Source organism: Carassius gibelio, chromosome A2 (assembly GCF_023724105.1).
Source record: "Carassius gibelio isolate Cgi1373 ecotype wild population from Czech Republic chromosome A2, carGib1.2-hapl.c, whole genome shotgun sequence".
NCBI lineage: Eukaryota > Metazoa > Chordata > Actinopteri > Cypriniformes > Cyprinidae > Carassius > Carassius gibelio.
In genome coordinates this window covers 19,144,471-19,171,734 of record NC_068372.1, presented here as the reverse complement: position 1 = coordinate 19,171,734, position 27,264 = coordinate 19,144,471, and the positions used below count along the sequence as shown (strand labels likewise).

Here is a 27,264-nt window from a genome sequence, read left to right as displayed (position 1 = left end):
TTAATATGTATTTTCAAAGGCTCAGCTTCTAAGCGTTAAAGAGGTTGAGATATACAGTAGTGTATAAAAAAAGGTTTCCAGATAGCAGAGAAAAAAAAAGTTTGACATAGCTGTAACTCAACAAACTTTACTACAGGAAACTTAGAATAAAGTATCAAATAGAACATGAAATATTGAGCAAAAAGTATAAAAAGTATATTTTGTATTTATTTACTCAGCTGTAGGGGTTCCACTCTCTCTAGTTGTAAGTTATAAATAGAATTCAGCTGAAATATTTATCGGTTCTGATCTAAAATGCAGGTCATAAAGAGATAAAACCCCTCTCCCCAAACAGATAAGTGACCGGCCCCCTAGACATAGATTGTCCACTGCACAACCACTCTGTATGGCAGCAAATGGCATCTTATGATGTCTAAAATGCTTGGGTGGAGACTGGAGAAGGACCAGAAGTCTGGTATAGATTTATGAAACTTTCAGCTCTTACTGTAAATGTGCTTCTTTTTGAATCTGATAGTGATAAGTAGTTAACTCCAGCCATTTTCAGTAACCGCAGTCAGACAGTTTCTGATATTACTGGGTCACCCGAAATGACCCATCCGAAATGACCCAGTTATCATCTTCAGTGGTTTTGAAGTCACACTGTCACATAGTCAGCTTATGGGAAATCTCTTCATAGACCGCAAACCTTTATTGGTTTTCTTTTAATCTTCTTATTTGCAGCCTATTTATGTTTGAAACCGAATCAGAGATGAAAATTTAGCAAGTGAATATCACTAAAATAAGGTGTTTCATTATTGTAATTCATCTTACAGAATGTTGTGGCATGTAGATCTTTTGTAAACAAACATTATTGCTCTGTCAGGCCATTTCAAACTCTCCCCTCTTTAAAAGAGGCAGCATCTTTAGGTGCTGTCAGACATCCTCAGAAGAGGAGAAACATGCTTCGGTTAACTCAACACAAACCACACACCGTCATCATGTTAGACTTTGCAGGGATTAAACAGCATACAAGCTCGTCTCTGTGCATACAGGTTATAGCAGTGATTCCCAAACAGGAATTACTTCACATTCCAGAGTACAGAAATTTGGATTTTGTTCTCTTAATCCTGTAAAACATAGATTATGACTTTAATTTTCATTAATTAGTTTCAATAATTTAAATTAATTTAAATATGTTTACTATTAAACATTTGAAAGCTAGTGTATATTTTAAAGTCTACACCTACAATTCAAAAGTTAAAGGTTGGTATGATTTTTTTTTTACTGCATTAAAACATTTCCTTATTATCAGTGTTAAATATTTTTGCAGAAACTGTTATTCTACTTTTTAAGGATTCTTTGAATAGAAAGTTAAAAAGAACATGATTTTTTTTACATTTTGATCAATTTAATGCATCCTTGAAGATTTCTTTAGAAAAAAAAAAACGTATTACTAACCTTAATACCGTAATTCCTCAAATAAAAACCAGTAGTCAAATAAACCGAGAACTGTTTCTGTCAGATGCGTCCAATTGGAGAACCGAGGAGCTGATGATACTGCGCATGAGTGATTCAGCGTGAAACAGACTGACACACATCGCATCTGAACCGAACTGATTCTTTTGGTGATTGATTCTGAACTGATTCTGTGCTGATGTTATAATCTCTGTCCACTGGAACGCTATCGCTTTTATTTAAAACGGGTTATTTAAAACAATTACTTATCAAACAGATGGAATAAGAAATAAAGGCCTGCCTCTAATAAAAGCCTGCTTAAAAATAAAAGCCTGTTACCTTCTGCAGTTCAGGTAAATAAAGGCTCCGGCTTTTATTTGAGGAATTACAGTAGTTTTGAATGGTAGTATATGATAATAAAATATAAATATATGAATGTATGCTATGCTGTATACGTAGAATTTTGATAAATATCATCAAAAGCTTCACTTAACTACAAATGTTTTATTAAAACAAATATGAACGCAAAATGAATATTTCATCAGTATATCAATATATCTGTTTTTCTGTATGCACTGTTGGTTTGACCCTCACTCAGTGAAGTTTTTGAGTTGCAGAAAGTTGGAATACTCAAATTCTTATGGCCATATTTGAAGTGAAAATAATGTATAAAATGTTATAACGTGCTCTATATTTCTTCAACAGTGTTACTTGATTCACTCACACTTTCATTCTGTTAAATGTCTCAACCAGTCAAACTAAATGCTGTTATAAAGCCAGTTTCGATTGTTTTTCAAACTGCTTTAGTAGGTAAACCTGCTTCATTTGTTTTTTCCCCAACAGTATTCGATTTTGGTCACAATTCTCGCTATTAACAAACCATTAACTACAAATTTTACCTAAAAAAAACTCCTAATTTGCTGCTTATTAATAGTTAGTAAGGTAGCTGTTAATTTTAGGTATTGGGTACGATTAGAGATGTAGAATATAGTCATGCAGAATATGTGCTTTATAAGTAATAAACAGCCAATATGTTCATAATAGGCATGCTAATAAGCATCTAGTTATTAGTGAGTGTATATAAATAATAATAAATACTTGTCCCTTATTTATGTGATTGTGGGGGACATACTGTAAGATGAAAAAGGACTGGGAATCACTGCTGACAGCATAAGAGGGACGAGTGAAGAGAAGGGACTGCGATTTCTGTTTATGCTGACCCCATTTTCTTGAGTTTGTGCTCATTGAGTGTCTTCCAGCAGTGATTAATTATGCATGCCTATTCTGTCCATCTACTCACTGTGAGGCTTGAAATAATGAGCTGTATAAAAGAAAGTAAAAAAGAGAACTGTGGATGGAGGCTGGAAGACCATAAAAGAATATGAGATGAAATGGTAAAGCAATTAACCAATTTTACAAAGGTAGAATGAGGTGAGTGGAATTATCTGGACAGAGAAGAGAAAGTAACAAGATTTGCATCTCCTGAAGGAAACACATGAGCTTGCAAGGCAGCAAAAGAAACAAAGTTTTATGTAAGTTTAGATTTTGATTTGGCTTTGATTCGGTGTAAATGTAATACTGCATCTTGCCGCTTTTGACATAGTCATAAAAATCATCATACTTCATGCTTAGCTGCACACAAGAATGAACAGTCGCCGTAAATGAAGTTATACATGGTTAAATATATGCAAAGACGACAAGACCAATTACAATTCTGTATGCAAATAGACAGAATGAAAGACCAAATGCAAATCAGTGACTTTGTTGGAAATAAATGTGTGATTTTATACTTAATCTTGAAGTTAAACAATTTTGTCTTGTATTTCTTTTCCCCAAATTCCCCCTTCACAGGACCAGGCATCCTCTCTCAGAGTGCTTTGCAGCTCAATAATCAAGAGGGCACCTTTCCCTATCAAGTCAGTTACCATAGCAACCAGACCCTGGCCCTCGGCGACCTGTCGGCCTCCCAGCCTCCTCTCAGTGGTCAGGTGGTAGGAGCCTTACATAGCTATAATCAGGTGCGGATTCATCTCTTTGTAAAAACTCAGATTTTGACCCTCTTGTCTTAAACTATGTGAATTATACCCTGTCTTTTTTTTTTTTGGGGGGGGGGGTATAACCCTCTGGGGGAATTCACTAAGTAGTGCGTCCGCTAATAACGCTGTTCATGTGCATGCACTGACTTAATGTTTTTAGTGCCCGAACAATGTTCTTTTTTCAGTCATGGCTTTTACCTTATTCAAATCATCTCTAAATTTGGTCAGTACAATTAGTCAGTTTCATTCAGTTATACTTAAATGCATGTAATTTTGGTTGAGAAATTTATCAGAACAAATATTACATTTATATATTAAATAATAATTTATAAATAGACATAACACTGTAAGATAGTAAAAATCCATTGACAATGTTTTGTAATGTTTTTGTTATTCTTTTAAAAGTTGATGCATGTTTAAATGCATGAACATGGAGTCCCATGCATGGCATGCATTAAAATAACTAGTTCCACAGCTTAATTCATGGCCATGTTTTATTATTTTGTTCCCTCATTTTAATTTAGTAAAATTGTGGCCACAGTCTATTACAGTAAAAATGAATACCACAGTTTAACTAAAACAATGCAACAAATTAATAAGTAGTTTTTTTCCCTTCACATATAATGTGCAGGCTGTGCCTTTCAACTTTTAAAATATTTTTTTTAAATAAAATTATATATATATAGTTACTGCGTTGTTACTATTTTGCCATGTTAGTTATTTTTTGCAAATGCAAATGAGGCTACAGTGTTGCGCAACAATAATTGTGCTATCTTTATTGAGCCTAAATTAAATAGAAAGGAGCCTTGTTTGTGCTGAAAAGAATGACAATGACTTAAATCCTCATTTGCATTTAAACTGGCCTGTGAACTGTTGCTGCGCTGAATTACAAATTGCAAAAATTGCAAGTGTTTAGTGAATTCACCCCATTTTCCCTTGAAATTATCATGTCGGTCACCATCACTTAGTTCACAGCTCCTAGATGAGTGAAATTTTAGCTCTTTACATGTCACTTACCTCCAGGTGACGTCTAATCGTGTTGCCCAGCTGGCTGCCAGAGAGACAGCCGCCCGGGCCCATTCCCAAGACTTCTTTGCCCAGGGTCATGGCAGTGCATTCCACATGCCTGACAATCAGCCAGCAGCCCCTGTAAACTATTCCTGCTCCACTCTACCAGCCCAGCGAGTGAGCTCTCCCTTTTCCATGCAGGCTTTGGGCTCCCCATCCAAACTGCAGCGGCTGGGCTCAGCCTCTGACATGCCCAGCTATGCCACTCTGGCGCGGGTGTCATCGCCCAAGCAGTCTCCAAGCCGGCTGGCCAAGTCCTACAGCACCAGCTCTCCCATCAACATGGCAGTGGGAGGAGGGTCGTCCTCTTCACCACTGCACATGGCCGGACCGGGCAATACCTCCAGCTCGTCTCCGCTACACCAGCTCAGCGCTGCAGTGGGAAGCTACGCCACTCTGTCCCCCACCAAACGCATGCTCCATACCACCGATCAGTACAAGATCTCTCATGAACTGTACGCCAACGCCACCCTCCAGAGGCCTGGCAGTCTGGCAGGTCAGTGCAATTTGTGTGATACAGCATTTCTGTTTGGTAGTATTACCACATCAAAAACTCATAAGCACTGGTCACACTAACTGTAGCGGTTGTTTTTCTGGTTAACGGTGCATGAGAATCTGCCTTTGTCCATGATGTAGGTTCCAGGGGTTCGTACAGCAGTCAGCACAGTCACCTGGGCTCAGAGCTCAGACCCTTGCAGTCTCCTGAGCACCATATTGACCCCATTTATGAGGACAGAGTCTATCAGAAAGCCCCACTGAGGAACTTCAACCAAGGCCAAGGTAAGACAAGCAGACATCAGGTTCTCTAACAATTTAACGTCAACAGAAAAATCTTCTCAGTTAGAACATCATGGCTCTAGTACAGATGTGTTTATGAAATAAAAGTCTTGTTTCAGTTTTATTTTTGTTTAAAATAGAAATGTTTTCCCAAGTGCCCAATTTGTAGCAGTGTGCAGCTAGACATCATCACTTTAACTGTATCAGATAGTATAACTTTTGCAATCTATTTAAAAGCACAGGCTTCTATATATGTACATTACATGTTTGCAGGCTAAGACATGTGGTATACAGTGTTTTGACACTGACAGCTGTTTCTTTGTATACTCCGTGACCCACTCAGAACGGTCTTGCCACCAACCAATTGAGAAACACTGGGATAGGGTACAGATTTAAAATTTATTGGATTCTAAATAGTGGGTGTTACATACCAAAACGGAGACAGATGGTGGAAAGCGAGGCGTAGAAAATTTATAGGGAATGGTTATATAATGTAAAAAAGGTTTACTTTACATTTTTAAAAAGGTCCCATTAGAAAAAGTTTCAGAATATCTGTCATATTAAAGTATTTCATACCAATTTTTATGCTGTAAGTGATTGTTTATTGCTTGGTATTGTGTTTTAATCTATCCAGTTTTTGCTATTAAAATAGCCTTTAGTGTTATTAAAATAATAATAGAATAAACAAATACTTTTTTAAAATAAAATTATGCACACCAGGCTTGTGCAATAAAACGTAAATGTTCTTGTTGACTTTAGTGGGAGTGTTTCCAGCACAGCTCTGAGCTCCAGTCTGGAAAACCCTGCCATCAGGATGAACAGCCCTCAGTGGTGGTTTCTGGGTAGCTATTCAAATCTAAACAAAAGCAGGCCAGAGAGAAAAAAAACTGTTTTGCATTGACACTCAGACAAGCTAATAAAGCACCTACTGAAGAGCTATCATTATGGGTCAGTTTGTTATTTTGATGGCTTAACATCCTTTCTGTTCTGTTTTACTCCTCCTCTCCACCTTCTCCTCTCTTATGATTGTTATACCTGGTCAACATGTATCGTTTTTCACCTTTTTCTGCACCCAAAGATCCAATGAACCGGATTTGTGACCAGGTCCTAAACTTTCTGCTCTGTCCCTACTCTCCTGTTGTAGCCCCTTCCTCTCCTGGTGTTGACTCCATACCCTTGCAGCGCACTGGAAGCCAGAACGCCACAGGAACATTCCCCCGTGCCGGCTACGCCACTGGCCCTGGTGCCTCCACCGCTGACTATGCCAACCCCTACCGTACACTACAGTTCTGCCCCTCCACAGATTCACCCTACAGCAAATCGGGACCTGCTCTGCCCCCGGAGGCAACACTGGTCAGGTCGCCCTCTGTGGACAGCATCCAGAAGGACCCCAGGTGAGTTCTCCCACTGTCTAATGCATCTTGAAGGTCTCGATCTCAGCCAGTTAGTGAGATTTAGAGCCAAACTGACAGGCTGTGTGATTAACAAATCAAACAGAGCACCACATGCACAAGTTGTCAATTAAGACACTGTAGGGGAGAGTGGGGTAAGCTGTGCCATTGTTTAGTTTGATTTGTCCTTAAACCTAATATGGCTAAATACATTTCAGGATATCTTGTGTCAACTGAATACAGAAGAAAAGCATCTATTAAAAAGGGTCATAGAAATATGAGTACTCAACAATTAAAAATTGATGAGTAGAAGCAATCCAATTCCAAAGTCTTATTTTTCCAACACATTATTCGTAAACCACCTAAGACAGATGTCACTAAATATTTGAATCAAGTTGAATGAAATAATATTTCTTGCATTTCGAGGCAAAGTTCATTATTAGTCAAGCAGACACAATTTACCTCAAAGATACAGTAACATTCAAAAGTTTGGGGTCAGTACAATTTTTTTTTATGGTTTTGAAAGAAGTCTGTTATGCTCATATGTTGTGAAATATTATTTAATTTGAAAATAATTTTTTAGCATTTTCAGCAGAAACATTTCTTATTATAAATGTTGGAGACAGTGCTGCGTAATATTTTTGTGGAAACAGGAATGCAATATTTTTCAGGATTCTTTCACTGTGTCTAAACCGGATACACCATTGTTAATTAAAAGACAAAATCTTACCCCAAACCTTTGAGTGGTTTTGAATTCACCAATATGATATGTGTGTAGATAATGAAAATGCTCAATATTTATGTGCATCTCTCAGTCACAAGCAGCTGTACATGATGGGTTCTTTCTAAATATATGGTCACTTGGTCACAACAATTGTGCAGTTTACTTGATTAAGAGGGTGACACATCTTACTTCACTCTCTCCTACAACATGAATCAGACTTCACATGACATCACTTCCTGTAGTACTTTAGTTTGCCTGTGTACACCTACAAAATCCCAAAAAGATATTACACATTTGTCACAATTGTAAACATTCTTCAAGAATGATTTTATGGATTATATAGGTAGTCAGTTCCACCTTGTTCACTCTGTCTTTATATTGATATTAAGAGTATTTTTGGTTTTATCGTGTGAAATTAATGTGATGTGCTGAGAGGCCCTTGATGATCATCTCTTGTGAGCTAAAGTACTGTAGGACTTTCTCTTTTTTTGTTTGCTTGCTTTTTCTGCTGATTTGACCTTGTTTTAGTTTTTTTAGTTACTTGTCATCCCTTTTGTTGACTTCTCATGCTTTCTTTTCTCTCCCATGTCTTTTCACTGCTAGTGGCTATGGTGGAGATGGTATGAAGTGTGATGCATTGCATTTACTGACTGCAAACAAATGCACAGATATGGTTCACTAATATAGTGTTTGGTATATTAAAGGGTGGGTCTGGCAACAATACAGTATATCACCAAAATCCTTTTAAATTATACATAGATTTTTATTTTTTTAAACTTGAAGGCAGTTTGTAGCAAAGTATTGAACTGTACATACATAAAACACTGCATTAATTATAACTCCTTGTACCCCCGTGACGAAACAAGAATGTATAGATTAGGGGTTTTCAAACTTTTTGAATGACACCAATGACCCATAAATATGATAATCTCCTTCTTAAAATATAAAGCTGCTGTATATTTTCATGTAAAGACTGTAAAGACAGACTTATTCTGTTTAAAATATTTATATATATATATATATATATATATATATATATATATATATATATATATATATATATATATATATATATATATATATATATATATATAATATTAGTATTATTATACAATAAATATTTGTGTAAAATGTACTGTTTTTATTTATTTATTTTGTTAGTTTTTGTTTTTTTTTAAGTAGAACGCAGACTTCTTATCATAAATCAGTAGCAGCACTGACTGGAAATGTGAAAGTTTATCCCAACTATTAAAGTTTATGTCTAGCTCACACTGAGTGATATGGATGGGACATCTTTTTCATTATGTGAGACCCCTCTTTAATAAAAACCAGCAACAAATTAACTTTGTAGTGCATGTTGAGTCAAATGCAAGTGTGATGTATCTTCATGCAGCACAAGAAGACAGCTAAACATAAATACATTCTTTTTAAAATGTCAAATCCCTTTGTGCTAGACACCTACCCTTTCTCTCTCTCTGCCTGTCTCCTGATAGGTACGACCCTGAATTCCTTGTCTGGAATCAAAATCAAGCCGAGCAAAGAATGACAAAGTAATCCAACATTTATTTACATTTCTACTCCTCATCTACAAAAGCACTGTTCTCCTCTCTACTCAAGATCATATGCTAGGGCAGCATGACTGTGTTGAGACAAGCTTTGCTTTGCAGAATATGTCAGAAAATGTTTTTAATGTTTCCTTCCAACATTTCCGCATTCTGTTTACAAGAAGAGCAGTAGCCTTTCGTTCATCCACAGAAAAGTTAATTTGTGGTCAAGTCCGAAGTCATTTTTGATTGATCAGATTAATGGAGAAATTAGTCATAGTTACATGAAGAGCAGATGTTCAGATCTGTGTTGGTTTTTCTAGGAGGAGTGGTACTACATAGGTGACCAGAATTTTTTCATTCCTGCAAAGCATCACATTGTGTGTGTGTGTGTGTGTGTGTGTGCATGTGAGTCTCTCCAGTTGTGTTATTCGTTGTTTTGTTATCATTTTATGTTAAAGCATGCTTATTATCATTTTTAATACTTTATTTAACACCATCGTCTTACTTTCAATGCAAGCAACAGCCATGATTTTGTTGTTGTGTACCATATTTTCCATAGTGGAATCATTTTATTGGCTACAAACAATATTTTAATTTGGAGGTTAGTTTGGGGTGTACTTTTAAAGTGTATTAAGTGAAACTAGACTTTTACCATGGTAACCACAGTTTCTGTCAAAATAGTTGCTTTAATTATTGTTACTATAATAAAGAATCTGTCAAATGAGTCATTAGACAGAATTGGCATAACACTGAAAATTAAATGATTAAAACAAGGAAAGACACAATATAAACCTTTTATATAAATATATAATTTTTTTGTGAAATATATACATTTTTCTGAAAGAAAAGTTATACTTTAAGCAAGGATGCATTCAATTTAAGAAAGTGAGTAAAAAAACTAATTTCAATGTATTCTTTTCATTTCTTTTGAGCTTTCTAAGCCAAAAAAAAGTATCACAAAAATATTAATCAGCACAAATGTTTCCATCATCGTTTATAATAAGAATAGTTTCTTGCGAACCAAATTAGTATTATTTCTGAGATATTTTCTGAGTATAAGTGTCATGAGACACTAAAGACAAGAAAAGTCAGCTGTGCCATTGCTGGAATAAATACAATGCTAAAATATATTTAAAAAATATTTTAAAGCATTATTTTAAATTGTAATGATTCACATTGGTACTGTTTTTATTGTATTTTGTGTAAGCATAATCAACTTAGATAGATAGATAGATAGATAGATAGATAGATAGATAGATAGATAGATAGATAGATAGATAGATAGATAGATAGATAGATAGATAGATAGATAGATAGATAGATAGATAGTATCTGTGGTTACCATTGTAAATGATGCACATATGTATTATAACTAATATAATGTGTAGCATCATTTACCAAAGGTTTATGATCCTCTGCATTCATCAAAATATTACTGACAAGACGTATATACCACCATTACAAGCCATATGCTTGTCTGTGATTCAACAGAACTCTTTTGGTTCCAGAATTATGCTGTTAATATAAGAATGTGAGATGTGAGAATTTATTAGCCCAAATACAATTTATGTGCTGTTTTGTTGAAAAATGTCGGAAGCATTTGCCCATTCTGTAATGTGGAAGCATTAATATAGTCTAATGCTGAGAGGTGCAGTGCTGATTTTCTGATCTCTGCTCTGAGTAGGTGGCTGGTGATGAAATGGTCACTGAACGTCACAAAGACATTTCCTGACCTCTCTCATTTCAAACAGTTCAAGCCGCCTCTCAGGACCATTCAAGCATGTGTGTGCTGAATCCACAAAACTACTGACCACTATTTCCTAAAGCGGGGGTCAACCATGGGTCACACCTTCACACCCTGTTAGAGCTCACTGTTCCTCGCTGCCCAAATCATATTTATGTGACCGTTAGCAGCTCTTTGATTCCCTAGTTTCTCTTACAGCTGTCAAAACAGTGTATTAGATGTTCAGTTTACTGTAGGGTGAGAGCTGTCAGAATTAGTCACCTGTAATCTCAAACTCCCTGGTGGTTCATTGCCCCCCACAGCATGATTTACAGAAGTAGAACATATTATGTTGGTCCTGAAGCAATATAACCTAACCTTTGATATAGAAATGTTGTCCAGTGCCCTAAGCTTATCCCTTAACTCTGATTGGTTGACAGGTGTGTTCAGGATGACCAAATAAGGATGCTAATCAAATAAATGCCAATGCATTAAACTCAAAAATTGTGTTAAGTTTGGCATGAAAAAGAAATTGCAAATAATATTTTCTTCTCTATTGTGACATATATCCAAATAAAACATGTTCTTGAATGAGAAAAGAGTCTAGTCTGGGACTTGATTGTGTCAATCAGGAATTGTCATTTTCTAATTGCTGCAATCTTAGGTGGCTGGAAGGGAGGGTTGCTGTCTATCTTCAGAGAAGAGGTTTTTTTCTAAAGCAAATAAATGTTTGATTAGAAGATTTTAAAGTCATGTGCACTTTAAAATTAAAAATAATGTTCAATTTCATGGTTACTGTAAAGGTGAAATGTACATTCTTGTGGCACTAACAACAATAATCAGAGTTTCTAAACAAATACTGTTGTCAAATATGTTTCCCATACAATTCCCCATCTTCTATTGCTCAGACAAGCAGAATGCAACTCCTAACACCATTGGTTAGACCACTATTGCTGTGCAAGCCAGAGATGGAAATTGTTAAAGATTTTCTTCCTGTATTACGTACTTTATTCTGTGAGCACACCTTCATGTTATTTCAAACCTGTATTACTTTATTCTATGAGCACTAAATATATTTTGAAAAATGGCTTAGTGTTTTTTGTCCATAAAATAAACATTAAAGGGATCTAAAGTCATTTTGGATCCTACAGACTTTTATGGCAGGAACAAAAACTGTTAAAACATTCTTAAAATGTCTCTTTTTATGTTCCACAGAAAAAAGAAAATCATACAGGTTTGGAACAGCATGATTGTAAGTGGATTATGAGAGAATTTTCATGACTATCTCTTTAAGGTGGAATAGAAAAAAGGAATTTCCTTTATCCATGAATCCACAATTCTTGTCTAATCTATCTTGTATGTGCACAGTCTTTGATTGAGCTGTCACATGTTGTTGTTCCAGCAGTCATTTTCCCATTTCTTTCAGACAAAAGCATGCACCAGAATGGAAGTGCATGAAGTGCATGTTTCATGTGTGTGCCGCTTATTCAGCGCTCTGCTCGTGTTTGAACAGGAAAGCCAGGGAGCAAGCCGAGAGGACAGAGGAGCTCTATGCTCATTAGAGTGTTTGTTTTAACAGTCTGCACGCTTCAGCAGCTAAGCCACAAGCTAGGGCTGGAGCGATTACATGGGCTGGTGACTGGTCTTATTTACTCTGTTCAGCATGTGTAAGTTCTCTATTCATCTCGCCGTGATGCCAGAAGCTAGTTGTATGACATACAAACAGGCCTGTAGCGTGGTAGTTTTGTTGGAGCTGCACACACTTAGAACATGTGGCACTTAGCAATGCCACTTCTATCTATGAGCAAGAAATGAAAGAGAACTGACTAATTGTGCAAAGTGTTGTCCTTGTCAGTGAAATCACTGCTGAAAATACATGATGATGAAAGTTGTTTATTTAAAAAAATGTTTCAGTGACTATGGAAATGAGACAAAAACTACTGTTAATTAATTGTAAAATAAATTGTAAAACACAAAGCTCGGTTATCTCGGTTGTGCATGTCAATACATATAATATATGGTATAGCTAAGATGGGATATTTATTAAGGTTGCTGTTTCTATGAGTTGTGTACGTTTATGCTAATTTGACATTATAATGTTGTGATGCCTATATTTACTAATTAAATGGTAGGCTTACATAGTAGTGTACATTTATAATATTATTCATTTATCAGTTATCAGTTTTCATAACATGAAAACAATTGTCATCTTATATCAATATCTATCTTTAAATCATGAAAAGCATACTGTTGACAATCATAGTGAATTGCTACTATCTTGCAGTGTTACATATAAATTAAATATTATAATAGCAACCTTGATAAATATCCAATATTGGCTGATACAATATATATTATTTTTAAATATATGTGCATGAAATAACACTTTAAGATCATAACAAATCACTGAAACTGTTTTTATATAGAATTAGTTGAATAAATATTGGCGATTTAGCTGCACTTTAGCTGCACACAAATAAACTGACCAATAAACTGACCTGTACTTTTTGAGGAGGATCAGTGTGTATCTCACATAAAGACTCTATTAGATTTATCTCTGCTGCATTCTGTTCAAAATATCAGTCCATTAGCTCTATTTCTAATAATCATGCTCAGTCAAGCATCCTGAATGCATAATTAATGATGCTTTTATTTGGCTGTTTTTTATGCCATGCAACATTTAGTGGTCGTGGACAGGCTTATCCTCTTCTTCTTCGGTCCCTGTGGGTTATTTTGGCTGTTGTGCTGAAACATGAAGCTGGGTTTTGTGGTGTTAATGTCTTCTATGAGAATGAAAGATAGGCTCACCTGACTGAACCAGAACAAAATCCCAAATAAAAAAAAAATACTTGTCACAAACAAGAGAGTTTGTCTCAATCCAGCGAGACACCCTCCGCTGAAGGATTTTCAAGCTGCATGCCTAGCAAACCTTTTATAAAGCTATGGACACAAGACCCAATCGTTTCTTCTAGCCTTGTTCCTAAACCCTAGTGAGCTGCTTTGTCACATATACAGGCAGCATTGTAGTTGTTGTAGAACATTATAATTTGGAACACACTCTTTAGGCAGCATCTCAACAATTGTTTTCAATAGAATTTAGTGCAGTGTTAGGGATAACATAATTTTGTAGGCCAAACCAGCAGTTTGCATTATTCTGCTTTCCCAATAATTCAATGGCTTCCGTGGGTTTAGTGTTATTTCAGAAAATAAGCTCTGTGACCAACAAAAGTGTATGATTCTTACACGTTTTATTCATCAAGAAAATCTTTGCAAATGAATGCAACATTTAAAAAATGTAAATCCTAAATATATTTAGCCAAAGTAAGGTTATAAATGAACTGCACCACGGTCACTTGACTCCAGCGTCACCACCACAAGCAACTCTTTCAATCTTTATCTATTATAAATTTACAAAGCGAGGATAAACACAACAAGGATGTAGATGAGTTTTACTCTTTGGTGTGATGATCTTTAATAATACACAAATACTGTGCATTTTTCAGTATTGAATGAAATATAAGTTTATTTAATTTCTTATCTTGAAATACTGCCTACATAGACAGCACACTCACTCTGTTTGGGAACAGAGCCTCTCTCATTTCTGACTGTTCAAATGAAGGTCAGCCCCTAGTTTAATTGTGCTGATGAGGGGGTGGATCCTGCAGGTGAAGGTTAAGGGACACATTTATAAGTAGACCAGCCACCCACCCACAGCATCTCTCCGTATCAGACCTTGAGGGGCGAAATCACAAGTCTGGGCGTGCACAAAACGAAAGAGCTCTCTGTCCTCTGTAGCGTGAATGAGTCATTTCCCAGCCAAATCCATCTCCAGCTCTGGCAAGGGATGAGATTCTTTGCAGGCCTGGGATCTGAGCAGACGTTTGATTATTCGTGTTCTGTGATTAATGGTTGGTTCATCCCTGCTTTAGCGGGCTGTCACAGTGACTGGAGCTGTGCTGGGGGGAGTGGCCTCACCCGGGCATTAATTGTGGTAATGGGGAGGTTAAGGATTTGGCTGCCAGTGACAGACCTGACAGAGAGGAGGGAGTGTCACCAGGCTGCAGCAGCTTGCACTCTGCATATGTGTGTGTCTTTGTAGGACTGGCCTGCTGGGAATGAAGAGGACGAGCAGGGTGCCATTTCTATTCTGACTTTAATCATAAATGATATAGGTGGTTTCTAGAGCAGCAGATATCGAATAAACCACATTTAAACCGTTACTAACATTTATTCCTCATTATGTATGTATGCATACATTCATGCTGTGATGCTGCGTTATTTATGGATGTAGAGCACAACTGTGACTGTCCACTTCTTCGGGAGCCTTGGTAATTGAAGTATTTTCCACTTTCCTGTAAAAAATCTTCAGTGACACAACCGTCTCACTTGAAAATGGAAAGGTGTTTTCGCCTTTTCGTATTTTCTGTGAGCGTGCAAGACTTTCAATAGGTTAATAACTAGAAGATTCACAAAATGCAGTTGTGAATGCAGAATGGTTAAGCTATTTGCGCTGCAAACCAGCATGTTTATGTTTGCCATAATAATTAAAACATTATGATAGCAAATACCAATTTACAACATCAAGCAGCATAACAGACTGATTTTTACCATTAAAATAACTGGAGCAACTGACATTTTAGTCCAAAATGACACGCTTAAAAATTGTGAATAATGCAGTCGAATCAAAAATGACTATTTTCATCATTAGTTATTCTCTTAAACAATTAATTTAAAACAGTGATACATTCTGAAAACAAACTATGTGTTGCTCAGAGACTCAGCAGGTAATTCTACACTTGAAACTGTTTTGACTGATGGAGCATAAATATGCAGAGTAAATAACAATGTGTCTCTAATATGTACGTTTCTGCTTTGCTAAACACAAACATCCCTTCTTGATGAACTCAGAAGCTGGTAAAGCATTGGGGCAATGCTTTATGCTGAGCTGCCGTCTATAATTACACGAGGTAAACATTGAGTGAATAATTTCATTTTGGAGCACACGTTAATTAACGGAGTCATTTTAGATTTTCTGTCAAAAATGTATTTACACTAATTAACCTAGAATTTGCTTATGTGACAGCACCAAATTGATTGCCTTATAAACTTCAAACATTTTATGGCCATTTTTGTGTTACGCTTTAATTACTGATTAACGCAAATATTACCAATTAGCCCACTCCTGTGATTTATGAAAGCCTAATGCATTGGAGAGTTTGCCCTGACGTTTTATGGGCCGCTGGGCATTTCCTACCGTCTGTAATGGATTTGGTTCTCTATTTTGTGCTATGTTGAGGGGTAAAGCCCTCAACATAGCAGCTTAGAGAGATGTGATTTAAACAAGCATTCATTTCTCAAGGTTAAACAATGATAAAAAAGCAACAAAGATACAGCAAGTGAAAACCAAGTACCCAATCTCAGGATTATCTCCAGTTTGACCTTTCCCCAATGGATCCCATTCTTCTTTTCCTGACTGCAATTGCCCTCTCAGGTTTACTGGGTGTGCTAGAGAGAAATGGGACATGATATAATAGATGTTTCCCATGGTGACTCTTACCCAGAGATGTTTGTACATCACGTTGTTTTTTAGCAAGCATTGCATTTTCTCTCTGCCTCCATATCTTATATTTCCTTTCTTGTTTTCCCTCCTTCCTTGTGCTCTCTGTCTATCATTACCACCCCATTCTTTTTCATATTAGGTCTTATTATTTGAATCGATTCCTCCTGTTTGACAGCCTGTGATATGGTGGTAGTTTAGAGACAGTGTTTGGTAGTCTGAAAAAGGTAGGGAGAAAAAGACATGAATGTCAAACACAATGTTCTCCTCTCTTGCCTACATGTGTGTTTTCACAGCAGACTTCAGGATAGTATGTTGAATTTGCTTTTGCTACTTCTTAAATCACTGTGTTGGTACTGATATTCTGACGATAGAGTCGCAGGACTCAGGGGTTTAGGAAATGCAGATCTTCTCCTGTGGGGTTCCAGGCACCTTAGGACTGCTCCAGGCATTAGCACAGCTGTCACTGATACCAGTGATAAGGCCGACATTTCAGGGAGGATTTTATTGTCTGTATACGTTAGCTGAGATCTAACGTTCTTCTGCAGTAAAAGCATCAAAATCAGAAATGTAAAAATGATCGCTGACGTGTGGTGGCTGTGAAAACTTTGTTTCTTATGCGTATTTTATTAATCTCTCCTTACCAGCACTGTCATGCATGATTTTTTTGAGGTTAATTTGTTTTTGTCTAGTTGCATTCGTTTCTATGGTACTGTAATTAGTATTACTTCACTATTTTCAAAGGAGAAAAGTTGTGCATTTAACGGTGGGAGATCACAGATGTTGGCAGAAAGTTATAGTATGCAGCATTCAGTTGAATTAATTGAGAAGAAAAACATTCAGAGCTTCAGAGAGGAGAATGATTTTAAATATATTTACACACCATCTAAAAGAAATATGCTGTTACTACAGATACCTTCACAAAAATGCTTTTTTAATGTTATAGTATTCATGTCAAAACTTCTCTATATTCACTTTTGTGTGTATATGTGCATCTTCAGGGAATTTGGCTGGAGGGATCCTGAACTGCCGGAGGTCATCCAAATGTTGCAGCACCAGTTTCCTTCAGTACAGTCCAATGCTGCTGCCTACCTCCAGCACTTGTGCTTCGGAGACAACAAGATCAAATCAGAGGTAACACCTGCATACCAACATCAGATGCATTATGTACCTTCGAATCTACATAGACTGTTCTAATAAATCCTTGCAGGGAGGATCATGATTTCAGGTTCATTTGAATTTTCATTAATTCAAGCTAATTAGTGCTGGTGTGGTGTCATTCTAGCTCAGTGGTTTTCAACTGGTGTCCCAAACTGCTAAATAAAAAAACACTGGAGATTTTTTTCATGTTTTTAAAGGAATCTCTAATGCTCACACGGCTGCATTTATTTACATTTACATTTAGTCATTTAGCAGATGCTTTAATCCAAAGTAATTTACAATGAGTTTATTTATTAATGTGTTTGATCCAAAATACGAAAAAAATTATAATAATAATGTGAGATATTATTGCAATTTGAAATAACATTTTAACAAATTTTTCCAAATGTATTTTGTTCCTGATGAATATCAGATACGGAGGCAGGGTGGGATCCAGCTGCTGGTGGACTTGCTGGATCACCGTATGACAGATGTGCACAGGAGTGCCTGCGGCGCACTCAGGAACCTGGTTTACGGCAAGGCCAACGACGACAACAAGATCGCCCTGAAGAACTGCGGTGGGATCCCTGCACTTGTGCGGCTCCTGCGCAAGACGACAGACGTGGAGATCAGAGAACTGCTTACAGGTGATCAGGACACTTTAAGCACATTTCAATCTCATTCATTTTCGTTCCTTCTCCTTTGTTCTCTGGCGTGACTGGATACTGGTGAGAAGTCATTTGTTTGTCCACACTGAAAGAGAAAATGCTGCAGAACTTCCTCTGCCTTCAAGTGCATCTAGAAAACATATACCTCTGAGTCGTACATGCGTTATAATGATACGCAGTGCATTCAAGTCAGAAACAAACTTGCTTTCTGCTCCAAGATCTCTATATATAGATTTTTCTATATATAGATTTTAGGTGTATTAGATTAGATTAGATTTGATTAGATCCCAACATCTCAAGTATGTAGTTATATGGAAAGGGATGTTGTACCAGTGAGATTTTACTGTAAAAATGATTAAAACAAAATGTGAACAAAACTTTTCATGGCTGATTAGGATGCGGAGCCTGTCCCCCAACTTTGAATGTGCTGTATCTTTATTTCTTCTCTCACCGACATTTGTTGCAAGTTCAGCATACAAATACATTGTATGTGACCTTTCTGTCACTATCTCTGGCTTCTGTGTAATTGGGCACAATTTGTTAATCAGTTCTCCTAGAATCATCCGCTTGTTACGGTAGACCCCACTACCCATTAAATGATTTGTTAATGATCTCCTGATTTGTTAGGGTTATAATAATTAAGGATAATACTAGTGCTTGGCGTAGCCTCTTTAGGGACCTGTGTATAATGAGTCTTAATGTGTTGACAAAAGACAAAGGCTCTTCTAAATCCCTTATAGAAATATTCCTGAGAGATTGGGTGGCAATTTGCTTTTTTGGGGAATTTCATAAATGTCAGATGCTGAATCGTTGGGAGACTCTTCAATAGAATGCTGCGGCTCCCTTGTGTTTCAGCCTGGTGAGTAATCTACATGTCCATCAGTTGAAAAATCACCATCCTCCTGAATCCAGAGCTCGGAGAAACATCTGAAATGTTTCAAATGAAATACAGGCAGAGCGAATCTGAATGGCACCTGCTTATTACAGCTCCATGTCTCTGTGCTTGTATTCACTTTAGCTGAAACATTCAGAAAGTGGCGAGAAGCCATTTATGCTTTTTCAAAGATAATTAACATGTAATTTAGAGAGTGGTTCAAAATAGAAGACAAAGAGTCCTATTGTCAGTCCATAAGCGACCCCCCTCACGCAACATCCCAGTCACCTGCCGATTGCTGAAGCCAGACATGGGCCTGTTGTGCCTGCTGGGGCCCGAATTTGAGCTCAGAACTCTTCGTTCTGCAGGTGGTTGCATAAAAACAGAAACTATTTGATGTTTTACAAACAAGATAGGATAGGAGATAAGATTAAGATAAGATTCAATTGGCTGGAGCAGAGCTGTACACCCTGCTAGCAGCACAGAAGAAGGACCTACAAAAGCTATTCCTTGTATACTCCAGGGAGACTGTTTCATGCTTTTGTAAAGAAATGTAATAAAAAATGTAAGCAATATAACAGCAATACATACTAAGCTGTTTGTGTTGCAACACAGCAGTGAACATTTTGAAACAAACACATGCTACTGTTCAAAAGTTTGGAGTCAGTTTACGATGTTTTTGAAAGTCTCTTGTTTGATCAAAAATACAGTAAAATTATAATATTGTGAAATAATATTAAAATGTAAAATAATACAAAATTTAATTTCAAAATAACTATTTTAATATATTATTCAAACTGTAATTGATTCCACTGAAAATTACTGTAAATTACTCCATTCACACAATCATACTACTATATAATGTGGGATGCACCATACTGTTTAGGACTGGAAGTTATATTTAACAAACAAGATAAGATGCAATTCGCTGGGACAGAGTTTTATACCCTGCTAGCAACAGGGAGGAGGAACATGCAAAATCGCTCCCTTGTTCAGTAAATCAGAGCTGTAGGGGTCTCGTGAAAGAGATGAAATATTTATAACGTACTATTTTTAATAGCATGCAAAATGAGACACAGTGATTGTGATATGGCTTGGATCATACCCTCAAATGTTCATAATAAGAGCTGATGAGGACACAGTAGTGAAGCTTTGGAAAGTGTATCCTTTGAGGGCTCTTGACCAAGACCTCATGCAATATTCAAAGGCACGTTTGTAGCCTGCTGCAATCATTGTTTTTAATTATATATTTTTGTGAACAGCAAAAACTTAAGGTGAAGAAGGGAAATTGTCGTTTGTATGTGTGTGTATTCTTCACTCAGACATTTTTTGGTTCATAGCTGTTGCTTTCGTGTGTACAGGTGTGCTGTGGAACTTGTCCTCATGTGATGCTCTGAAGATGCCCATAATTCAGGATGCTCTGGCAGTGCTGACCAACACAGTCATTATTCCTCACTCGGGCTGGGACACCTCGCCCCACCAGGACGACCACAAGCTGCACCTGCATTCCTCACAGGTGCTGCGCAATGCTACCGGATGCCTCAGGTACAGCTCCTAATTAATGTCAATGCAAGTTTTTATTCATCATCTGTTGATTTTCATCGTTCATTCACATTTATGGACAGACAAAGCATCACTTTGAAGGACCTGTAGTTTCTGTTGTTGCATTTAAGAGGCTTAATCACCACCTTGAAGCAATTCATTGTTTTATTAGATGATTATTCAAGTAAGAATTATGCAAATATTATGTTAATGCATCAGAGTTTTTCGCATTTCAAAGCGACATGATATGATGAATTTGTGCGCCTTCTGAGATGTCAGGATATATTGGGGTCTCAACGGGCAAAAGTACACCCCTGGATAATGGCTCTCTGCTTCTGTGTTTCAACCAAACACATTTGTGAATGAGCTTTGAGGTTTTTCCAGGAGCCCTTAACTTAAGTTAATTGATCTGAATAAATAGATTCAGTTGCATTTGATGAATTTGGCTGGTCTCAGACTCTGTGCACTTTGTGATGGAGCTCGTTCTGCCACTTTAGTAGGATTATATTCTGCCCAGTATTCCTGGACGGTTCAACAATAGGATTCTGTAGCTCTCGAATAGTATTAGGCACTGTGATCGTGGACCTGATGGCATGCCAAAACCTTCCCATTGCCCAAATCTCATTTGGACCCAAAGGAATTATGGTGCCTATTCCTTAAGCTGTTCTATTCATTATCTCTCTCTCACACACACACACACACACACACACACACACTCACACACACACACACAAACACACAACGTCCACATATATTTTGATTAAATAGAACAAAATATGGGCATGATGAACCTGACTTTTTGATGCACTGAGGCATTAAAAACAGCTACACTTTAGAGTCCAAAGGTTTGGATGGGGTTGGATTTGGCACAACACAGGCATGGGAGAACCTTTGGCACATTGTCAGATGTTTATGTATCGGGGTAGTCCACTATGTGCAGTCTAAAAAGACTGTTTAATGCTGTATGTTGTGGCTTTGTCATTTTTATCTATGATGAATGTTGATGCATCATGCATAATCAATGATCGCACATACAAGCTTTTCCATTGTAATGCTGCTGATATTGAGTCATCTTAATATCATTTCTAGTTTCTAGTTTTTGCTGACTAAATTTATGGAGTGAATTATGGAGCTATTAGGAGCTCTCCGGAACCATCAAAAAATCTGCAGATACTTTCGGAGCCCAGAAACGTTTTACTTAAAAACTCATTTTGATATTAGCAGCACTTCACATTTATAGCACATGCTATATGCACATATTATCCTCTCTCCCCCCTTCACATCAGCATTTAGGTTTGAAGCAGCAGGATTGTAGAAAGTGCTGAGTCACTCTTGGATGGCTGGACTAAGCTCCCTATACGCCCAGCGTGATAATTAATCCTCTTCATGGATGGCTGAGGAACTAGAAGTCTGATTGAATATTTAATGGCTGGACACAGTTCCCACACCACCTGCAGCTGCCTGAGACACACAGATCTCTTAGAAGCTTCTTGGAGAGTATGAGAGAGAGAGAGAGACGACAGGATGTGGTCTTTGATTTTTCACAGGCACATTCAAATAAGGCCCTGATCAGACTTCCCAATTCAGGTCTCCTGAGGCTCCAGCTCTTGGGATTCTAAGCTTGTTGCTTTGAGGCATGTTGCTGGTGGTTCATAAAGCTGATGTTTGGAATTTTTTCAACGTAAAAAAAAAAAAAAAAACTTCTTCTACTGCAATGTTGGCTTCTTGAAGAGAATAAAAACACTGCTATCCAAACAATGCCCTGTTTGAAAAGAACTTGGGGGACGGGGGGAGAGTCAGTTACTTCTCATTTCCATGAACAGCTTATTGATGTTGAAGACATGCCCTTTGGTTAGTTGAGTATTGATTTAGAAGCTCAGAGCTGCCAAAAACGTAATCAGTAGAGTCAATAATACAACATGCGTGTGAATGTGTGTGTGAATTCGTTCTGTACAGGAATGTGAGCTCAGCCGGAGAAGAGGCCCGCCGCAGGATGAGAGAGTGTGAGGGGCTGACTGATGCACTGCTCTATGTCATCCAGACAGCTCTGGGAACCAGTGAGATCGACAGCAAGGTTTGACCTTTCCCTACTCTGCCTTTCTACCGTAGTGTTTGCATTCAACACCACTGAGAATTCTGGCAGGTTTAGTTGTGCAGTTTTTGTTCCCCAACCATTTTCAGTACAGCACTAAAGCACTTCTCCACTGCTAAATGTTAGATGAGATTGAAGACACAATACACAAAAACTCCTCAGCTGAAAAAGCCAGTTCTGCTGAAAAAAACCATGTCTAGACCGACTTAGTCTCAGACGGCATGCCCACGGACCACCCACAGTCCATTCAATCACAGTATGATGAATATTGCGCATAACACTAAAAATCAGTCTCATTCAGGTGTGCATGTAGCAAAAGTATTGTTAGCCATCTATGATTGTAAGTTACCAGTGTAATTCAGCTATTTAGAGTTTCCCAAAACCACAGTTCCAATGAACAACATCTCATAGTTGTGTGGTCAGAACTACTATATTGTTGTTGAACAATATAAACAAACTAACAGACAGTTTACTCTATAACTTTCATTTAATATATATATATATATATATATATATATATATATACTGGGGCTGGTAAGAGATTAATTTTTTTATCTAATTAATTACATGATGTGGTGATTAATTAATCTAATCGCACATCAAATTTGGAGAAATTACTCTGAAAAGATCATTTAAAGTCATTGTTGTGCAAAGCATCAAACAGAGATTACAAAAAGTAGGTTCAGCAAGAAATTTTTATTTGATAAAATGTATAACTTTTGGGACCATGTGAGTAAATGATTGTCATTGTCATTTTTGGTTGGGTGTACTATAACTTTAATAATTTATTTTCTTGATTTTATTATTGTTACTTTGAAAATAGTTTCTTCAATGGAATGGTACTCTAAATAATACAGTAAACTAAAACTGCCACTGTGTGCTAGCAATGTCTTAATGATTAAGTAGTAGTGTCATTTATTCATTCGTTTGATTCGTTCAAATGGCTGATTTATTCGGGAGTGAAGTAAATGGTTCTTTATGAATGGCTCATTGAATCGTTAGGCTTGAAGAGGATTATCACCATCAGACCGATCGGTGTGTGACTTTAAAGCACCGCAAGAGCTTAGTGAGCAGACGACTCCTTGTGTTTTTGAATCGCTCTCGTGGTACTTTGATGTTATACACCGATCAGTCTGTGCAGCGCCACTTCAAATCCAACGCGACTATGGCCAATGGTTCAACGCACCAAATGGTTCATGTGATATTGCACTTAGCCGACTTCTCCTGTGATATTTCTTAACTATGTGATGTAAATATGAGACAAAATTTCAATCAAGGGCATTTTGACAATTTTAGGGATTCTCTAGGCTCCATTATGCAGTAAGTTGTTGCTCAGCCTCAAATTAGTCATCAACTGACTGTATGAAATGGCAGATGATACACATACTGTAGGTCTGGGGCGGGGCAATTGCGTTAAATGTGTCAATAATTTGGTCACGTTATTTTTCTCTATAATTAATTAATCTAATTAACGTGTTAAATTACCAGCCCTCATAAAAAAAAAATATATATATAGACTCCTCGTGCAAACAAAAATATCACTGGATTATTACATGTAATGGCAAAAAATTATGTTTGGAAATGTAAGCAGATATTTAATACTGACACATTACAGCAAAACATAGAAATAACTGACTTACAACCATTTTTTATTGGTGAAATTACTTGTGGCCAAAGATGTTTGCACAGTACTGAACATACATATCAATTTTATAGTACACATTTTCATTGTCAGGAGGATGGATGCTCTGTTGTTTATATAAATTAAAACAAGCTACAGTTGATTTTTCTATACAGTACACATTGATCAGTAGGTATTTCATGCTGATTTTATCTTCAATAGTCAAGCAGGTTTACATGCAGAAATAACAGTTTTAAAGGGATGTCTTTCTTCAGCACAACACAAAAGAAGATCTTTTAAAGAATGTTGGTTACTGTGGAAGACAGTGGCCACTGTCAACTGTTTGGTTCCCAGCATTCTTCAAAATATTTTCATTTGTGCTCCAAAGAAGAGATCCTTAGCATTTCTCATCTAAATCTAGATTAAACATCTTGGATGCTGTAAAACTGGTCCAAACCAGTATTTTATTGAATTCGTTCAGCAGGGACGATAGACATTGTATCAGACAGACAGTGGCTACTTTTACATGCACCCAAATAATCCGTTTGTAATCGGATTGACGGCTCAATCGGACTGAAAAACTTTCATATAAACACCTTAATTGATCTGGTTGAGCTCGATCCGAATGAAATTTCTTCTATCTATCTTTCTTCAATCTTCTAATATGAGAAGCGTGCATGAAAACATTTGATCGGATTGAACCACGAAACTGAAAGGACTGCACATGTGCAATGACGCATAAATATGACTCACAGAACAAGCGGCTCTTGTATAAATGCATGTCCTGTCATTATAAAACTCTCCTTTCACTCGGCAACTGTGAAGCAAGCAGGACAACCTTGTTTTGGAGACTCCTCCTCATGCAACCCGTTTTGGGCGTGGGGAGGGGCTTTTTCTTTTTTGCATGCTAAATATGAGCAGCACAGCACAAAGTGGTTTATATATTTACCCATAAATGGGTAAATATTAAAACAAATAAAGAAGCCGTGTAGGAGAGTGGTTATTATGTGCAAACGGTGAGAAACTCTATATTATCTATGTCCCTTTCACTTTTCACTTTCACTATTTGAGCAGTGTGCACGTCAAAAAATCTATTCAGATTTGTAGCTTGTGACATATAAACCCGCACATCAACCCGATCACTTTATTTAGCATTCATGTAAACATTACAATCAGACTCATCAATCGTAATGGATTCAGTCCGATTGAACCAAAAAGTGTGCGTGTAAACGTAAACACTGTTGTTTTGGCTCCTCTGCTTTGACCACCAACAATGTTGTAAAAAACAACTGCTCATAGCTGCGGTCGCATTAAAGAGAACTTTATGGTAATTACACAGATAAAGTCATGCAGTGACACACCTCTCGTTATTGAGTTTTTGTTTGATTTTCCAGGGGTTTCTGTTACTGGCATAATACTTTGCGAGAACAAGTTTGAATGAGGTGGAAAAAAAGAGCGTCACACTTTAATCCCCCTGAAAGCATTTACAAGATCAAAGTCGTCCTCTTTGTTTTTCCTGCCTCGCTGCTCATCACAATAGGATTAGTTCTCCAGCTCTCCACTGGAGTCTGTCCAGAGGACTAATCTAACAAGAGACTATTAAGAGTTCAGAGCACAATATTGCACAGCCTTCCCAAAGAGGACAGATTGTCTCGCAAATACAAAAAGACATTGTGACATTTACTGAGTCAAACTTCTGGAGGTGTGTTCCTGTGAATTCCCATTTGTCTCCCTTTTTAAGAGTTTCCATGTTTTGCAATTTTGTAATCTGAAAACTTGTTTTCCCCCAACCTTTTCACATCAAACACGCATTCTTCTAGACCATTGAGAATTGCGTGTGCATCCTGCGGAACCTGTCGTACAGGTTGGCTGCAGAGACGTCTCAGGGGCAGCAGATGGGATCGGAGGAGCTGGACGGGGTTCTGTGCACCGATGCCAGTGGGAAGGATGCAGAGAGCTCCGGCTGCTGGGGCAAGAAGAAAAAGAAAAAGAAGAGCCACGATCAGGTGGGCCGGGGTTTTTTATCCCTGCAGCTGCTGGCAATTAGCATCACTTAGCAGTATTCGAGTGCGGGTCGCCTGTGTCGTCACTCGTCCTCCTCCAGTGGATAATTACGTATTTTCCAGGCTGATTTCATTTAGTTTCTGAAAACAGATGAAGATAAGGGCATCGGGAGTGTTTGTTTAGCATTTGCATGGCATGAATAGAGAGGTAAAAGGTGGCATTACTTTGCATTGTGGCTTTTAAATTACTAAATAGTCTGTGAGTCATCTGTTCCTTTAACAAGGATGCAAATGCACATCTGGCTGTGTGACGGTTGAGTTTTCCCTGTCTTTTTAATTACTATGTATCCTAAACAACTAGTGAACTTTATCTTCAAATATTTCAATTCGCAGCAAAAAAAAGCCATGTTATTTCCAATAAATATTATGGGATTCTTTAAATTACCTTGGAGTGCCATTTAAATACTATAGTATATAAATAATCATTCCGTGCTATGATATGATCATCAGTGTACATGCCACATTAAGCTGTTGTGCTCAAGCTGGCAAGTTCTAGTCTGGCTCCTGTTTCCCCCTCTCCTCACCATCATTTCCTGATGGCTCTGCTCTGTGCTTATTAATAAAAGTGGCCAAAATTGAAATAGCATCTGGCACTTTTCATGAATAGGGTATAGTTTGGTGACCCATTACACATTGGCACAAATCCCATGTTTTTTGTTGTGAAACCCCCTCCGTCCACTTTAAATTGTGATTTTTGGCCAGTCCCATCTCAACGGTATCTAGCAATTTAAGCCATACAGCAGTGGCATAATTTTTGCTGATATTTAGTTTATTGTTGAAAAAAATAAACATAGACTACTGCTCAGAAGTTTGGGATCAGAAAGTTTTAGTTTTTTTAAATGTAATTTATACTTTTATTCCGCAAAGTTGTATTAAATTGATCAAAAGTGACAGCAAAGACATTTATAATGCCATAAAAGATTTCCATTTCTTTTGAACTATTATTGCTTGCAAAACCACAGAATTCAGGGTTAAGTATCACTTATATTGCTAAAAAGGTTGCAAAA

General features: G+C 37.2%; 1 protein-coding gene across 6 annotated transcripts in view; it reads left to right on the top strand.

Moving 5' to 3' along the window:
• Positions 1–27,264, top strand: part of LOC128029868 (catenin delta-2-like) — a 54,787-nt gene that overhangs the window by 17,304 nt on the left and 10,219 nt on the right. For 3 of the 6 annotated variants that reach the window (XM_052617420.1, XM_052617419.1, XM_052617423.1), the window contains exons 5-14: positions 3,286–3,452; positions 4,494–5,034; positions 5,175–5,318; positions 6,460–6,709; positions 8,924–8,980; positions 17,259–17,391; positions 17,831–18,044; positions 20,301–20,484; positions 22,438–22,555; positions 26,015–26,200. In XM_052617420.1, the coding sequence (XP_052473380.1) occupies positions 3,286–3,452; positions 4,494–5,034; positions 5,175–5,318; positions 6,460–6,709; positions 8,924–8,980; positions 17,259–17,391; positions 17,831–18,044; positions 20,301–20,484; positions 22,438–22,555; positions 26,015–26,200 (1,994 nt within the window). The remainder of the gene's footprint in view (positions 1–3,285; positions 3,453–4,493; positions 5,035–5,174; positions 5,319–6,459; positions 6,710–8,923; positions 8,981–17,258; positions 17,392–17,830; positions 18,045–20,300; positions 20,485–22,437; positions 22,556–26,014; positions 26,201–27,264) is intronic. The other 3 variants (XM_052617422.1, XM_052617421.1, XM_052617424.1) reach the window with 2 other exon arrangements.